General features: G+C 42.9%; 2 protein-coding genes across 3 annotated transcripts in view; both read left to right on the plus strand.

The window, feature by feature from the left end:
- The window catches only part of SVOP (SV2 related protein), a 263,464-nt gene that overhangs the window by 165,362 nt on the left and 79,528 nt on the right, over nt 1–18,574 (plus strand). The gene's annotated exons all lie outside the window — the stretch shown is intronic.
- FOXN4 (forkhead box N4) lies at nt 188–15,522 on the plus strand. 2 transcript variants are annotated; one of them, XM_049806522.1, is made up of 10 exons: nt 188–270; nt 3,831–3,840; nt 10,673–10,820; nt 11,681–11,796; nt 11,894–12,007; nt 12,160–12,287; nt 12,678–12,774; nt 12,854–13,061; nt 14,093–14,476; nt 15,098–15,522. In XM_049806522.1, exons 1-10 carry the CDS (start codon nt 188–190, stop codon nt 15,346–15,348), a joined length of 1,539 nt encoding a protein of 512 aa, XP_049662479.1. In that variant the 3' UTR covers nt 15,349–15,522. The 2 variants fall into 2 exon arrangements, with proteins under 2 accessions (XP_049662479.1, XP_049662478.1); XM_049806521.1 differs by lacking the exon at nt 3,831–3,840 and having other exon boundaries at nt 10,657–10,820.

The raw sequence follows: 18,574 nt of genomic DNA on the forward strand, positions 1-18,574 counted from the left end.
TTACTCCATTGCCTGGCCCAAATAAAACCAGTGCACCCGGAGGTAAAGATAATATAAGTTGGGCTTTACTTTCCTATAGTCCTGGGTTTCGGCTGGGGTTTTGTTGTCTTCTGCCCGCTGCTGAAGTGCTGGATAGCTACTGCTGCCTGAACGGCTTCTTTCTGTTTTCTTGTCTTTTGCCAAGGAGATGATAGAAAGTGATATCCCGTCCATAATGTCAGGAATCATTAGGAATTCAGGGCAAAATCACCACCCTTCACAGGAGTACAGGTGAGGCGTTTATTGATTTCAAAAATACGCACTGCACTGTCACAGCCTGCTAACGGATGTTGTTTTCCCATTATTTCCTAAAAGAAAAAACCTTCGCATATAGAAATAAACTTTTTTTTTTTTAAAAAGAGTTAACTGCATTTTTTTCTCCACTGTAAAGTAGATTTGTAAGGTGGTGAGGGGTTACAATGCATTACGTTTAGAAGAGTTCCTGTTTAAAGTATTTTGATACTAAACTATGTTTGATAAATACACCTTCAAAGCCTTGGGTTGATCTTCCATTATACTCTCCCTACTGTATGAGTGTTGCCAGAGAAGGATATTCTTGTTAAATAATAATTGCTTAAAAGTTCCCTTTCAGATCACATTTTGCATTGTTATGAAGCAGTCATGGAGAGACTAAATCAAGTGCAATAGACACTAGAAGAGCTTTTTATTAAAACAAGTACTTATGTAGTACTCCAAAGCACTGACATGTCAAAGGTCTTCTAATATCGGTGGGAACAAACCTGGATTTGTCAACAGCCTTTGATAATTTACCTATAACTCTACGCACCCATTTATTGTTCAAAAGTATTGTTAGAAGTCATGGGATAGTTCTGCATGAATTACAGTGCACTGGGTTAAGTTAGGTTACATCTTGTCACATGATGCAAAGTTCCAAGAAATACAGAATAGCAGAACACGATCCAGTTCTCACAGTGAAAAAAAAAAAAAAAAAAAAAAAATATATCTTTTTTTAAAATGAGGAGTGAGAGACTATCTCCTTCCTCCCAGCCTGAGGGTGTTTTCACCCTTTTCTATGGGTAAAAGTGGTCTGCCGCAGGTATTCTTCTATCAGCCTCTCTCTATTCAAAATGCAAACACTGCACTGCAGCCTCTTGCAGCTCAACAAGTGATTTGTTATACTCTCTGAAGCCACTGTGGAAAAAGGTTTGTGGAACTCTGTTTTGCTGTTTATTAAAGCACTATTTGCTCTAGGCATTTTTGTTGGCTATGTAAATATTTGTAAAGAAATTATTCAGTATTTAACGAAGGGTATGTATGAGAGAGACTTCTGGGTACTTATATTTAAGTCTGTATCTTCAGTGCCCTGAAGAATGTACCACCTTAACAAAGACTGTCTTTATGGAGGGAACTATTCTTTAACTCATAGCTGCAGAAAAAACACTCTTTTGGGGGGAGAAAGATAGGATTTATCTTACTGCCAGTAAAGGAATTGTAAGAGTTTCTTCTTTTATTCAGAAGTCATCTGCTTTTAAAAACTACTTTAGATTGTCTGTTAAACATTTTGAACTCAAAGATCCCAGTTGTCTAAAGTTTTTAACCCACTTGGGATTTCTTTAATGCAGCTTTAAAATGAATTATTTGACCTCATTTAGTAGTGGCAAATTCTGATAAAAATGCATAAAATCTGAACTGCACCATAAATGCAGAGCAGTATTTGTCCTACTTCATGAGAAAACACTTTGGATTATGTAAAAGAAAATCTTTTAGACTGAATGATTTTAAGAAAAGAATAGACCTGTCAAATTCTATCAGCTCTGTTTACTCTCCTGCTGTCACCACAGTCCAAGACTGGAACCCACAGTCCTGAGTTCTCCATGGGGGAGCATCAAGGCTCCACAAAATGGGGAATGGCCTCCAATTAGTGAGTGGGAGGCTGGGGCTGTGCTGAGAATACTCTTCTGTCTCACTTGGAATCTTTCAATGGGACAGTTGGACTTGGAGGAGACCAGCCTTTCCTGCAAGTGTGCAGGAGGAAACACTGAAAAGGGAGGGGAGTGTGTGGGCATGTAAGCAGGGGATCAAATCAGCAAATATTGATAAGTTTTCATGCAGCTTATGCTTGCAGTTTGAAACAATGGGAATTTTTTTCTTTTTTTTTTTTTTCCTTTTTTAAATGGATGAGAAAAAAAAAAAAAATCCCTGATTTTAGCAGGTCTTTGAATTCTGTGGATCCAAAGCATCTATAGTAAATTTGTTGTAGCACATAGAGTAGTGATGAGGATTAGACTGCTGTGCAAAGTCCAGGGACTATTTGCACCACAGTAAAATGATTTTAGACAAGTATCTTTTCCAGTGATGCAGCTGTGGGATATAAAATGTCCTACTGTCCAGGAATGATTAAGGGCCGTCTTATCTTCTCTGATGCCTATGTTTTTATGGCACTGTCACTGCCTGGCTGCCAATGCAAAGTAATACTTAATATTAGCAGATGCCTCTCACTCTCCCAGAGAAAATACCACTAAACTCAATATTTTCATAATTGTAGTAGTGACATATATTTCTAATGATTTCATTTTACATTTCAGGGACTAAAACTAGAGACTTGTAACACACTGGGGTTTTTTAACCCCTAACACTTTATTCTTGTTAATTATAATTAATAATCTAACATATGTTTCAGTGTAAATATTTTTATATTTAAATCAAAGCAATAGGCAGACTACAAGTTTACTATGCAGTGGTGTGCTTGTGGTCATTTCAGCACAAAACTATGTAAATTATAGGAGGCAACTCAAAGACTACTAATTTAGTGGAGAGCTCCCATGGTCTTCAGTGGGCTTGGAGCTGGTCTCTGAGAAACAAGGTTCTTCAGCTCCTGAATGCTGTGGTCTTCAAGCAATATTTTTAATTGAAATCTGCAGTCTATCTTTTTGCAGTCTAGTTTGATTTAACATGCATAACCAGTGCAAAAGAAGTAAAAGACCTACTGTGATGTACACAAGTGCAGAATGAGATTTAATAGGCAGAGCTTGAGCAACAGAAGCCCCAGGGAGGCAGATGAGAGGCCAAGGTGGGCCTGGACTAAGACTGCAAAAACACTTACAGACCTGTAAGTTCTCTCCCAGATAAAACTTGGTATTATCTTAATTCAACATTTTTGGTTTTCAAATGCAGCAGCATGCTTATTTTTCTCAGGGACTATCCCATTCCCAAACTAGGTACAGTTATGTGTGGTTTATTACATATCATATAATAAATCATGCTATGAAAACCAGGCCATTAGAAGGGAGACAAAGAATGACTTGCTATGGATTACTTAGCATATGTGAAAATCCAACTTAAGGAATCAAATCATCACTCTAGGTAACAATGTGGCATTTATATTTTGAAAGAAATAACTAAAATGTGCAATTCTATTTAAAGAAATAACATTACTTAAGATGTAAAGCTAACCCAAGATCAATAAGATAAATTAACTTGCAGCTCAATATTTTGTGTAGGGACCATGTTTCTATTTCTTTATATTACTATGTGTTTCCAGCTGATAGAAGCCTTATATGGCATTTTGAAGGCCTTGCAATGCATTCTCTATACATGTTAAGCAGAAATTCAGTTTTAAATAGATATCTTTTTGATAAAAAGTTGTTACTCAATCACTAATCATTCAACATATTAATAGACTATATCCTCCTTCACCCCATTTTAATTGTCCCCTTGGTTCTTAAAAAAAGGGTCTATATTCATTGGCTCATTAGATAGTCTGATTAAATTTTTGTTTTAGTAATTTATGCTAGCATAGTTTTTAGCATAAAATCAATTAAGAAGCACAGACACATAAACATGCAACTGCTGTATTCCATACATTCCGGATGTGACTGCCTTACAGTGGTGAAAAAGGTGGAAAGTCTTTATGACACACAGAACATTTGAGGTCTCCTAAGTGGTAGTCTCATATCTGGTTTTGCACTTTGGTTTCTGGAGAGCAAGCTACAGCTCAGGCCTCCTGACAGTCACCACTGGGGATGGATGGAGTCTGGGAGTTTGCATGAAGGAAATTTCTGCAGACAAAAGGTTACAAATGCATAACTAACAAAACCGTAATTGTTCCTGAAGAAAATGTCAGCATCCATTCCCTTGACACCATGTGTGTCTGATAGGGAGTGAGATAATGACTCGATGTGTCGGAGGAATTTCATCACAGTAGTTGCTTCATTCTTTCAAAAAAATGTGAGAAACCTCCTAGGAATCAGTTAAACTCAGGCCACTGTGGATTGATTTAAGTGGATTAGCTCAACTGTTTCCTATGCAGTTCCTGAAATGTGCTAATCTGTATTAATAAAAAAATTGTGGCCCTTGCTCCTCAAATTGTCTTGCAGTTGCAGGCAGAGATGGGAAAGACTGGTCTGTACCCAGGTGATGTCTTGCAGGCTTCTCAAGCTCATCTGCCTCCAGTGAAACCAGAACAGAGTTCATACCTCACCTCAAAAAAGGCACTTGACCCCTTGTTCAAAACAAGGAAGCAGAAAAGGAATTTGGACTTTTTCAGCATTCCTGTGAGATCTCAGATGCTCATGGCACACCGCTCTTATTTTACCCATTTAAAAAACCTTGTACATGCGGAAAGCAGAATTACTGCATGACAGCAGCAGCAATTAATGCACTTGAGACAAGTTCTTACAACAGTGCAAAACAAAAGGTAGTGTATTTTATATTCCCTTTACACTGAAGTAAATAACTACACAAGATCCCAGGCAGATAGATCAGTTCAATGCTAATAAATAGCAGCTGAAGCAATGTCAAAGGGAAAAATAGCTTCCCAGGTGGACAATGCTCCTGGTTTTAACAGAAAACATTCCTGTAGTGCATGGTACTTCAACACATTTTTGCATCAAGGAGAAGCCTATTTTGACACTAGTCACAGGTTTGGGTTTTGTTTGTTTGTTTGTTCTTTTTTTAGCAAAACAGGTCGCAGAGTCAGATACTGGCTGCATTTAGCAAATCTGAACCTTGGGATGGTTATGTGGGTAAAGCACAGCAGGGAGCAAGTGGCTGGGAGTTCAGTGCTGACATTGCTGCTAACTTCCTCTTAGGCTTAAGCAAATCACGTAGGTCACTTGTAATTCAGTTTCCCTTCATCTCATACCAAAATGATGTAATGAGGCATTATGAAACTCAGAGCTGAAATGTATAAAAGTCTCCAGGAGCACATCTATAGCCTGTCCTGTTAGCACTAAGTGCCTTTGCAGAAGTTTTTTGGAGAATCATCTTCTGAACCACGGTGTAAGAAAAGGAGAACAGCAACATCTGACAGGGTAATCATGTTATTTGCTTTTTCCTTACTAGTTTTGGCTCCTATAATCCAAAGTTTCTTGAGCTGAAGCTGAGGAGGGACTTTCTGGTTGTCCCTGGAAAGCTGCCTAATTTCTGTTCTTAAGTCCAGCAAGGCCATAAATTACTCAAAGAACTTGAAGACAGGGAGGAGAGAAAGGCGGCCTGGTGGTTTGGGACTGGATGGGTGGTGTGCCTTCAAGAGGCAAAGAATAATTGCAGACAGAAAGCGGCAGTGAGAGCTGCTGGCTGAAGCAGGAGAGGAGCTGGTGCAGGAACAGGGATGAGAGAGGCAGGTTGTTTTGAGTGCGGAAAACAGAACCTGTTGCAGGGAAAAGCGCCTGTAAGGGAGAAAGGTGGGAAGAGAAGTGCATAGAGGAAAGTAGCAGAGCAGATGGAGTAAGGAGCAAAAGGAGACAGTGAAGTTGACTCCTTCAATAAAATGGACAATACTCCTCACCATGGAGACAGCTGAAGAGTCACAAAACATAAATATTTTCCTTGTTCAGCTTACATATGAGAAATCACTGTACTTGCACTGAGTACATAATGTAATCCCAGACAAAAGAAAACAGTTTCTCATCACCACTTCAAGAAGAAGTTTTCTTAGGACTTGTTGTGTTCAATTTTCACTCCCACTGGATAAACCATTGCAAACAGCTAATTAAGAAGCTATCAGCCCTGATTGCTTCTATTTGTATTACTTAAGCATAGGCAAAAAGCTCAGATGTCAGTGCTGGCAATGGTAATAAAAATTGTCCATCGAGTGAAAGACATCTTAAAACTATGGTTGAAGGTGAATATGCCAAATGCAACCAAAATGGTTTGGTCTGACTTTGTTTAGAATGGAGGCAATGATGAGTTGCCACCGCACACTAATCCCTTTGAGAGAACCTGTAGCATTGGATTTGCCCTACAACATCAACCAGTTTGAGTGCTTATACCTTTTAGGGACAGAGTCCAGAACAAACAAGCAGAGTCCAATGCAGTGCGAATGGTGCAGTATGCATAGAAATACGTAACTGCGTACCAAATCATAAACGGGAATCCCCAGTTATTGGCTAAACTATCTGGAGATAAAACATCTTAAAGTATGCTTGTCATTGCCAAGCTTTCCTTTAGTCTTAACAAACTTGTTTGACAGACTATTCTAGAATGATGTTGAAGAGATGGTCCCTATAGTCTCCAGTGACAAGTTCACCATACTATGGCATTTGCAAATGTAGAAGTGGATAGTTCACTTTGACAGCGGTTTCTGTGGTGATGAACTACCTTAGATCCAGCTCATTAGAACAGCTCAACGTGAGGAAGGTGGTAAAGTTAGATCTATGAATATAGATTCAAATTCAACTCTGATGTTAGTTGCAGATTCCCACAAAGTTATGCCAGGAATGAATTTCATTCCATCCTGCTAGCTGTTGTGCCTGCAGGATGTACTTGATGGCGGGGGAGGGGGGGAAGTAGAGATATCTTTAGGTACATCTAACATGATTTTGCACTGCTGACAGGCTTTAGTGAGCTTTGTCAGATGTGCAACCAATGCAGGAGTGCAATTTGTCTGTTACTGCAGGCAGGAAGGTCTGGAGCTCAGTATCAAGAGATCTGGAAAGGGGTTTTATTCCAAGGGGTATTTTTCCTGATTCTGGAAAAGTAAACTTTGTGCAGGCTGGCTGGTGGCCAAGATCTATTGTCCTGATTGGATAAATATTTTGGGCAGCACATGATAGAGCAGATAGCAAAGATTAATGCTACCACTGAGCATTTCTGTATCATACCTACCATAGCTCTCAGAGCACTTTTCACAGGAGGCCAGCATCCTCTGATACATAGAGGAGAACTGGGGCTTAAATCCTCATCATCATGTGGATTCTTACTAATGCAGGTGCCTTTCTAGGCTAGAAACACATAGAAACAGAAGGGTGTTTTCCTGCAGAGGTCTGAAAGGAGAGGGGTATAAGTAGAGTTGCATTATTTCACCACACCTTTAAAAATAATATCATGTTTGCAACACATTTGGTGTGACTGTAACCTTTTCTTCATAGGGGTTTAGTAGTTCATCGTCTATACCAACCAGCCCTGGGGAATGTGCAGCTGGAGACATTTTCAGTAGTGTGCATTAATTACAGCGTATCACTATTTATCTCATTTACATGCATTGAAAGGAAATGGCTGCTTTTACTACAGTGCCCCATTGTGCCAGGGGCTGTGAACACCCATCTAAAGACAGGATCTCTGACTCCTGAAGTTTACACTCAAACGTGAGATGAAAAGGGTGGTGGAGGGGAACAGAATCAAAGTACACACGATATTACAGTACGTACTTATGTATTTGTGGTTGGCTTGGCACAGGCAATTTTTCAGGTCAGAAAGATTGAACCCTATGAGATTAAAGTGTTAGGTATTACTATGCATAGCTCTCTTTCCAGAGGCAGTTAGATTAGCATTTTTTCACTAAAAGCAGGACACGCGTTGAGCCTGTGTACTGTGAGATAAACTGGTTTTATGCTGCAGAATATATCTGGGCATTTAAAACACCTCAGTCAGACAGCGATGGGCATACTTAAAGCAGTTTCACCTTCTGTAAGACATATGAAATTTCAACATTGGTTTTGAAGGCAACCTGAAGAATAATCCTTAAATGTGAAATATTTTATTCTGATTAAATATACTTTTCCCCCCACTGTTAATGAAAACAGTTATTCTGAACAACCAACAAATCCATTAAAAAAAAGATAAAATGTAAGTGAATAGCCAGAGGTGATTTTAAAAGAACTGTAAACTCAAATTCAAACAGCCCTGCCATACTAGGATGGGGAAGGGAAGGAAATGTCTTTGCCTTGGAAAAAGAGCTGGCTTGCACACTTGTCTAGTTATTAGATATTATCGCATCTTTGTATCTGTTTAAAATAGAGCCTAATGGATGTTATGCCAACTTAAAAGTTCGGTCACCTTCCTTGCCCTCGTTTGGATCCACAGCATTAGTGCGAGAGGCAGGGAGCTGCGTGGGTCTGCACCACAAGGATGCTGAGAGAGGTACGCTGCGCGATGTTAACTGGCAAGTAGGAGAATTGTGGTTCAAGCTTCTGATGGCATCCAACCACACCCAGGGCATCGCCAGTCATTCCCACAACTAGAAAGAGCACCAGGATGAGTGCACCTAGGGTGAGTGTGAAGCAGGGGCCTTTGTTTCCCAAAAAGCTAAAGCCGGGAAGGCTGCTGAGCACCACTGCGACTCCCACGGTCCTCTGGCGCAGAGATGCTCGTCCCATGCGGAGGAGCAGCGAGGGCATGTGGTGGATTCATTGCCTGACAGGAGGCGTGTGCAGTGGGTGCTGACCCTCGCCGCCCATCTGACCCCGTTATTTGTTGAAGGAGCTGACTTGTCTGAGAGGACTGGCAGGGACCGGGGTGCCAGATGGCATGTGCATGTGTGTTGTGTGTCGGCTGTCATTCAGCCAGATTAATGTGAAGTTTGTAAAAAAGAGGGGGGGGGGGAACAATTAAGCAAGAATCTCAAAAACAATCGAGGCCACGTGCCACCGGGCAGCAGTCGTTGGCGGCACAATGGGTTATCAGCTTCCCATGAATGGGCCCAACTGTTGCAAACGACATGAGCCTGCCCAGTTTTCAAATCATTTAATGCTCTTGTTTACTTCCAATCCAGCCAATCTCCAGGCCGGGAGAGCCGTCACCTGATAGTCTTTTTATGTATTTAAGTCCCAGGCCTCACAAAATAACTGAACAGCAGTAACCATGGCAATGCTAATTATTGCACTATAACTACAGTAGGAGAAAGAAAACAGGGTAGGCTGGGAGAGAGATTTGAAGATGTTTTTTGGCCAGGATTTGAGCTTTTGGCTTCTGGTCAGGTGTTGGGTTTTTTTCCTTTTCTTCTTTTCAAAATCTTTTTACAAACAAATACATTACATTCTGCTTTAAAGATCTCCCAGATAATAGTTTAGGGAACTTTGATACGTGTTTCTGGAAATCATGAATAGAGGAGCTGAAAGCTCCTGGGCAGCCAGGCACTAGAGCTCTGCCTTGTTCTTTTAAGCTGATTTAGAATCGTGTAAAACATAAAAGATGCTTCAGCAAGAGACCAGATTTATTTAAGGTTTCTGCGTTGTCATTTGGCAATGAACACGCATTAGTACCACACAGCTGGCTTTAACATCTTTATGAGAGAGCTCTTTAAAGCCTTTGTTTTGAAAGCAAAATCAACTACATCCAACTAAACTATGTTCTTCTGAAAGAGAAAGATGTTTTCCTGGATCTGAATCCCTTTGGATTTACCCTGCGTATCTAATGATAACTTCCTGACATGTTCTAATTGCTGCTTTATTCCTCAAGATACCCATGAATTCTTCAATATTGTTTAACAGAAATAAAAGTAGTTTAGCCCTTCATTTGACTTTACCTGGAGTTTTGACCACACAGGAATTTTTGAGCACTGTAAATATATTCCAATATTTCAGTTTTGTACCATGCACTCTATCAGAAGCAAAACAAACCGGGTGGGATGGAGCATGCAGAATGTATCAAAAACAGAGCTTTATACCAAAAGCAGCCTGTCATCATTACACCTCGGTTTTGTCAGCTACAGGCAGGCTGGGTGGTGTTGTACATCCAGTCACTGGTTTTTCCTTCTGATCATTTAGTGTGTCAAAAACTGCCTAAGAAATTGTTTCATATGCTTCATGGTTCCTTGTTAAGTATCAATAACTTCATGTATCTGAATGGAAGAGATCAATCTGTAAAGTTTTGTTTATGCAGCAACTCTCCGCTGATCTGTCCCCACCAATGGGATGCAGTGGCTGGGAAAAGATCTCTCCAGGTGTTCCAGCCAGCAGCATACACAGGTCCTTGAGGAGCGAAGCACAGGAACTCCTTCCAAGGCTGGCTGGTCGCTGGATTTCAAGGTTAATGCAAAATTGTCAGGTTAAAAGTCCCGACAGGTTCCTTCTACATCAAGGCCAACGAGTGCAAATTTCTGACAAATATGAAAATAATGAATCAGCTTTGGTTTTGTTTCTAGGCAGTTTCTCTTCCGGGTTCTTATGCCTTCTTCCCCTACAAATACTGCACAAGAAGTTTTCTTAACCAAAATGTTTCAAATCATATGAAGGACCACGTGAATAGGTAAAGGGCAGCAGTAACCAGCCAGCTATGAAACCAAAGGTCGCATCTGAGTTCTGCAAACGGAATTCCAGCCTGACAAGTTTTCCCCACTGACCTACGTGAGCTTCAACATCCCAGTCATCTCCCCTCTTACCAGGGACAGTGTAGCAGCATCTCCACTCTCTGCTAACCTTTCATGCTATTTTGCAGACTCTTAGCTTCTGACCCTTCTCAGCTGAGTGAAGATGACCTCCCCAGTGACTTACAGTCCTTGTCGTGGCTGACGTCTGTTGATGTTCCTCGGTTACAACAGATGGCCAGTGGAAGAATGGATTTTAGCCTTGGTGCCCAGAATGCAATGCTACAACAGACAGGTAAACTGTTAGGATGTTAAATAACTGCGATTTAAACGACACAGCCTGCTGCCTCCTTTCTTTGCCCCACACAGGGTAGCTTTCCTATTAGTAGATTCCTTTTAAATGCATTACATTTCACTTCCTGTCAGAAGACCTGGAGCCTGTTGTCTTCCAATAAGGCTATTGCTGATACATTTCCTTCATTTCAAGAGGCACAGTGCCCTAGCAGTGGCAACAGAGATCTCAGGATCCAATTGGCTTTTCTGCTCAGTGTAGTTGCTGGTGCCTTGTTATGTGAACATGAGCCAAGGTATTTAAGACTTGCATTTCAGAGGTTTTCAACAGCTTTGAAATTAGGTAATTAGTCTTGTTTGTTTCAACATCGATAAAATTAAGACTACCTCTTTTACCCCATACCTGTTTGCTTCACACAGACTTACAGCATATGTTCACTGAATGCCTTTCTTTCCTTTGTGAACATCTTTTAGGTAAACACACTTGTTCCCTAAGGCATTCTATTGAGAGAGCTCAGTGTATCATCTTGCTTGCTTTAGAGCAGAAATCCTTCTGGAGCACAGATAGTGCTGAATATGTTTTTTTTCCTTTTGTAAGATACTGTGTCTGTTACACCACTGTGGACAGTTAAACAGCTGTCATCTTTCATTCCCTGTATAACAAGTTTTAGAAGCGGCTGATGTCATCTTTGCAATTTGTGAAATGCTCTAGGTTCTTTTGGGATGGAAAACCACAGAGAGGTGTGATTATCCACTCCAGAGCTTAGCTGTGTTCAACTGCATCTATTAAAAATAAATGTCAGCTCTCTTTTCTGAAGTGTACTTTCATGCGAACATTCATTGCCTTTGCTTTCTCCAAAATAGGTCCTGTGGCAAGCAATATGCACTCGACAGGAGCACCTGGAGCAATGATTCATGTCCAGGCCAGCCTGCCACAGGGAATCCTGGGACTGAATTCTATTTCAACACACGGAGCAAATGTAAGAGCAAGCCTCGATGGCTTATTATTGCAACAGTTCTTAGGAAAAGATGTCGGTAATTTCAAGACTGACACGTCTGTTATCTTTATCTCAGCAGATGAGCCAGTATGCAGTAGGTGGGCAGCCATCTCCTGGTTTGCAAACACAGCAACAACTCTTTCCTCCTCCTCATTCACAGCAAGTGTTTGCCCTAGCACAGAACACACAACAGGTACTGTTATTTGCTTGTCATTTGTCTCTTGAAGTACCTGCCAAGATCATGTCTAGAACTCTTTTAAAAGAAAAACAATAAAATATCCCTAATCCTACATACCCACTGACATTTTGCATCCAACATTTTCCTTCTTTTCCTTCTGTATACAGTGTAACCCAGCAGCAATCTACAACACATCCTATGGGACTCAGCCACACTATTCTCAGCCACGCCTGGCTCCTCACTCTGCCCAAGAACTGCATCCAAAGCATTACCCCAAGCCGATCTATTCGTATAGGTGAGTAGAGAGCAGAATAGTGTATTGCCTACAGCCTGCATTGGGATGACTGTAACACTGTAGGTGTGGTAGCACGAGAGTGTTTGATTCCTTTTGAAGGGAACAAAAATCCTGTCATCCGCCCAGGAATTCTGTGGAAGCTGCCTCTGAAGGGTAGCAGGAATGAACAAGCAAACTAGTTCCTGGAGATCAGCATAAAGGTAGAGTAATAGCACAGAGGAGTAAAATCTGCAGGATCACAGGGTGACTTCTGAGCGCTTGAGAATGGTAATCCCGTGATCAGCCAGCTGTTTGTGTCTTAAGAGATGGGTCCGAGATTGCTAGACCAGAAGAAGGCACGATGGCTAAGTATAGGCAATCTGTTATTTCCTGTCTTTCTCTGTCCTGTAGTTGTTTGATTGCAATGGCACTGAAGAACAGCAAGACAGGCAGTCTCCCAGTGAGCGAGATCTACAGCTTCATGAAGGAGCACTTTCCCTACTTCAGGGTATGCGTACACTTGAAGTAGAACATCACAAATACTTTGTTCATGGCTTATTTCACTAACATCCTTCTGCATCTTTCAGACAGCCCCTGATGGCTGGAAGAACTCTGTGCGCCACAACCTGTCTCTGAATAAGTGTTTTGAGAAGGTGGAGAACAAGATGAGTGGCACCTCTCGCAAAGGGTGCCTGTGGGCTCTCAATCCTGCCAAGATCGACAAGATGGAAGAGGAGATGCAGAAGTGGAAGCGGAAGGATTTAGCTGCTATTCACAGGAGCATGGCTAACCCAGGTAGGGCTTATATTACGCTTTTACTATGTGTATGAGAGGCAAGGGGAAAAAATGGCTATTTGGCCAGGAATGCATGAATCTTAAGAAATAAGTTATATGGAACAGAGCTGGCTAGTGCAGAGCTCTCACACCTTGCAACGGCCTCTTCCTCTGAGCTGCTCAGCTGGAATACCCCGTGCTCTGCACTGAATGAAGTAATTGCTGCTGCCCTGAGGTTGTATGACAGGGCGATACACTACAGCGGGAGGACGTAACTGAACTGACAGCTATTTTTGGAGGGCCTCAGTGCAAATTGGTCCCCACCTTAAAGTGGATTGTCTTTTTCCCCCATGCTAACCTATCTAGCACATCCAAGACCTTCTGAGGAGTTATGCTGCCTCCAGTGTTAGTATTTATAGTGTCACATTTTAATGCAGCTTTTTGCCTGCTCCTCTGCAAAACTCTCCCTTTACTAAAACTTTGCATTCTTTTTTATAAAGACACAGGTTTTTGAAGCTTTCAGGAGCTCAGTATGGGCAAAATCAACTGGAGTTTTTCACTGCAAAATCTTTAACATACAATCATTGATATTCCGTTCTCCTTTGCTTAAAAACAAAAGTGCCATTGAAACCATCAGGAGTTTCTCATACAAATCTTATTTGAGATACAGGCAGAATTCAGAGTATCCCTATGAGCAGGAGACCTGCTGAGGATGATTCGTTCTGCAACTGTGGGCCAGCTGCCATCAGTGGTGGCTTGGTTGCTGTGTATAAGTCTCACGTGATCATTTCTTTAGCTCAGTTAGGGGTAGCCATGGGGGTTGACTAGGGTAGGGGCTAAGGGTAGGGAAGTAGATGGCATTTCTTTGCTCTCTGCACAGTCAAAGCCTGCCTTCTGTGCTGCATCTCGTATGGTGACAGACGCTGCCTGTTCAGTTTTATGGCAAAAGCCTGTGGCTGTGCTCACTTGTGAAATGTTTTGGCTGGGCCCTGCTTGAACAAACGGGTTAAACTGTCTCTTCTCTTCCCTGGGAATGGGTATTGCTCATGCAGAGGAGCTAGACAAGCTGATCACTGACAGACCTGAGAACTGCAGGCGGGCCAGCAAACAGGCAGAGTCTGAGGTCTCCACCCTGAACCACATGGCAGCAGCCCAAGGCCGAATCTCCATCTCCCAGCTGCAGCCTCAGCCGATCATGACGCTCTCACTGCAGTCCATCCCCCTGCATCACCAGATCCAGACCCAGGCTCGCATCGCCCCCGACTCACCAGCACCAGCACAAACGCCTCCTCTCCATACTCTGCCTGACATGAGCCACAGCCCTCTTCCCCACCATCCCATGGGACGTGCACCTCCGGACTTCCTGAACATGACAGCAGACATGAACACCGAGGTGGATGCTCTTGACCCAAGCATTATGGATTTTGCGTTGCAAGGTATGGGAGAAGGAAGCTGGGGTAGGGGACAGCATGGTTTATATGACTACATAGTCACTGAACATATAACCAGGGTCCTCATTGGGATGCTCTGGGGTGGGATGTAACTGAGCTGAAAACGTGCTGGGTGCTGACCTCTGCAGCGTGACTTCCCTGGCCTTCCTTGGTGCATTTCTGCCCTGTGCTAGATGGGACAGCAAACCACCTTCCATGGTTCAAGTGTAGGCACTGCAGTAGATGTAAGCAGGGATGTCCAGCTAGCTGGATCTGGGACACCACACCTCTCTGCCCATGGGAAACCGTAGCTCTGCTTGTGCCTTGGTTTTCCACCTCTGTAAACGGAGAACTTCCCTGGCTGGTGGCGATGCCTAGTGTGACCCCTGGGTTTCTGGTCAGCACATGGCAGATAGATGCTGCCCGGAAAGGTCTGGACTCCTACTGGAACCAGAGGATTTAGGGAGGAACAGACACTCTTACTGCCTTTGACCTACAAGTAGTACCATCTGCAAGCAGCAGTGGTCCTAAGCAGTGGGTAAAGCCCTTTAGTTATGGACTGACCCCTACACACAGTGCCTGGGTGGGTTGGATGTGTTGCTGTGACCAGAATTTAATCTTTTAAAGGTAACATATGGGAGGAAATGAAAGACGACAGCTTCAGCCTTGATACCTTGGGTGCCTTCAGCAACTCCCCGCTCCACCTCTCAGACTGTGACCTGGGCACCCCTGGCCTCACCCCTGTCTCCAGTGGCAGCGATCACTCCTTCTCAGACTTGCAGGTCACCGGCCTTTATACCACTTACACGACACTGGACAACGTAGCGGCAGCTCAGTACATGAACACCCAAGGCAACAAACCCATCGCTCTGCTCTGAGTTTTGCACCGTTCCATGGACCTCTGACTCAGGGGCCAGTTTCTCCCAACTGTTAAAATCCGACCTGAAAGCAATAAAAGAGCTCCTTCTGCAGACATGTGGAACGTGATGGCTATTTACTGAGACACAGCATGTGATGCCAAAACAAATCAACCTGTTGCTAGTAGAACCACTTTCACCCAAGGCAAGACTGAGGAATGGGCACGGAGACTTGTGTTGCAGGACTGGTGAGCTCTTAAGAAGGGCCTGGAAGGCATCAGTCAGCAAGAACTTTCACTAGAATGTAACTGAGCTGAGAATAGTCCGGTTAAGGTAAACACATTTAATTGACACTGTGACCTGGACTTACATGCGGACGCTGTTGGGTCACCACCTACGCAGAAGCCAATACAAGTCAACGGGCTGGTCAACACCAAGTTGGAGTCCAAGGGATGTATCATCCCTTTTTTTCTTAAATTGCCAAATAACTATTGCCATTGAACAAAGACCACAGGCAGTTTATGGAGACACTTGCACCACTAACACTGTTCTGACATAACTGTTGTTAATTTATTGTTATGAGGTAGGAAAAATGGAGCAAAAATACTAAAAATGAAAAGTCAAACCTGCAGCAGACAGCTGTTACATCTAGGTTTAAAAGCAAAGTCCTTAGCCCATGAAGGAAGTGGTACTGCTGAATTATTAAACTGATCGCTGGCTAGAAGATTTTAGGAATTGTACCTATTTTTAGGATTTTTAAAAGAAGATTAGATTTGTTTATAGTCTTGTGTATTGTGCTTCTGTCTATTCTTGTGCTAGGCAGTATTACTATTTGTAAATTTATTTATATTTATTGTTATGAAGAGAAAAAAATTATGTAAACTGAGCACTGTTCAATTTTTTTAAAATGCTGCAGTAACCTGTTTTACATCCACTAAATTATTCATAATCAAAAATTCAACAATTTTAGTCACTGTTGCTACACTACATTTCTTTTAAATAAGCACTTTTGATACTGTGAAACTCATGTTTTTTTAAAGAAAATTCAGAGACCAAATATTGTAACTGTACCATACCAATTCACAATAGCCTTTCTTTCCTAATTAACCAAGTAAAATTGATTCTAACCTAGCTTTTTTTAAATTTTCAAGCCCTGATTTATACTTGGTAACATACATTGCAAAAAACGTGATGAAACATCTGAAAATATAAAAAGCAAACTGTATGTTGGAATTTAGCATTTAGTTTACTTATACCTCTGTGACCATGAAGTAATATTTATATCTTGTGATTTGCCTGTTCCTGTGCATTAATAGAATTTCCCAGTCTGTCCTTTCCTGGTATTGTATCCACGTGCTCACAGGCCCCTCTCTCCCACACCAGTCCACGTACTGAGAACCCGGAGGGTGCAGGACACTGGAGCCGCCCCAGCGGGGCACCTTCTTGCCTGAAAATCACTGTTGTGAAGATCAGGGGCTAGAAAATATCTGTGCCTGTGTCTGTCCCACTGCGTATGTCAACAGCAATCTCTTCCAAAAGGGCATGATGCTCCACGTCATAATTTATTGTTCAAGAACAAATGTGATTAATGATAATTTGCTGTGACTGGTGTCATCTATGATATCTTAATTTTTTTAAATAAATATTTCTTAGCACTAAGCCTGGGTCATTCTAGATGTGCTGCACTATACCTACTCTAGTATCAGGCAAGCCCCTGCCAGATGGCATGCTGTAGCTCAGCATTAAACAGTAATTCCGAGGCATTTGCTACTGGAAATCCAACCCAATGAGGAAATAGTTTCATGCAACTTATGGATGGTGACAAACGGACAAAGCTCAGACATGTTTGACTCCAGCCGCGGTGTCTGAGCATGCTGAGGAGTGGGGCCTTCTCTTGACTCGAAGACTTGCTTACATGTCACCACTAACAGAAAAGCATCTCATTCCATGGACAGAACACGTGTACGCCCATCTGCAAGTGGAAGCAAGGGCTTATCTCCAAAAGAGCAGCTTTCCCCAGGCTTCATTGCCTTTACAGACATAATACTATGTCCAAATGGAGAGTTTGTCCCTGGCTCAAATCCTCCAGGAGAATAGAGTTTACAGGTATTTACTGTATGAACTGTTCCTCCATGCTGTCAACCTATTCCTGAAAATCCTGTAGCTAAATGCGTGGAAGAGCTCTGGTTTAGGGACAGGCATTCACAGGAGGATGCTACGAGCTGCTCTCTACTAAAGCAGTTTCAGTGCTGCAGGAAGGGGGCTGCAGAGGCACCGGCCCCTTCTCAGCTCCACCGCATTTATACAATGACAAAAGAAAGAGAGGTCAGGAAAACTTGCTTGAGAACTGTGGTCATTTTATTGGTGGTGGTTTGGCTCCCCTATGGCAAGCACCAGCACCCCCCCTTCCCTGACAAAGTGCAGTGATACCTTTCAACCCAGAAAGCATCTCGTAACACCCTTTCCACCCCTGCCCCCAGGACAGGGAGACCTCCCCGCAGACTCTGGTGGGACTCCTCAGCCCAGGCATGACCAAGGAGGTGTCCGACACCTCCACACCACAGCAATACCAGCACTGCACTCGAACCAGGCAGCCCACCTTCCATCACCGTCATGCCTCCTCATTTGCAAGCCAAAGCTAAACCTGTGCTGGTGAAATGGTGCACCCACACAGCCAAAGGCACTGGAAAAGACATTCAAATTTCCCTTCCATGAACCAAACTGATTAAAGGCCACCTGAGAAGCAAGGTATGGGTCCGAGCAGGCAAAGAGCTCACCATGGCTCACCCTGTGCTTCAGCAGAGGAAGCGGGTCGCTAGGGCAGGAGCACCCAGAGCCGTGTCCTCCCTCCTCTCCATCCTCCACAGGAGCCACAGGCTGAAAACCCCTGAAGGAGCTGTGGCCAGAGCCAGAAAGGACACGAGACAGGTGAGAGGAACAGTTGGGTCAGTCAAACCATGGTGGATCTGTTGAAGTTCCTGCTGTAACAGCTCCCAGCACAGCTCACTGTTGTCTTTTCTGGGCCGTCAGTACTTATAGTCACAGCTATATCACTCACCAACAAGGGGAAGGATGAGACAAACTGCTCCTCAGAGTTCTTGAGTTTATTTTACAACATCAGTTTGAGACTGCTGCTTAAGCAGGGTTACATTTCCTTGTGCTGGTGCCTGGTCAGCCTCAACAGGGCTGTATGGAGACCTTCTCCTTTGTCCCACTCCCCTGTGGTGCCTGGACCAGTCGGTTTGTA

This window comes from Accipiter gentilis, chromosome 7 (genome assembly GCF_929443795.1).
Source record: "Accipiter gentilis chromosome 7, bAccGen1.1, whole genome shotgun sequence".
NCBI classification, from domain to species: Eukaryota; Metazoa; Chordata; class Aves; order Accipitriformes; family Accipitridae; genus Astur; species Astur gentilis.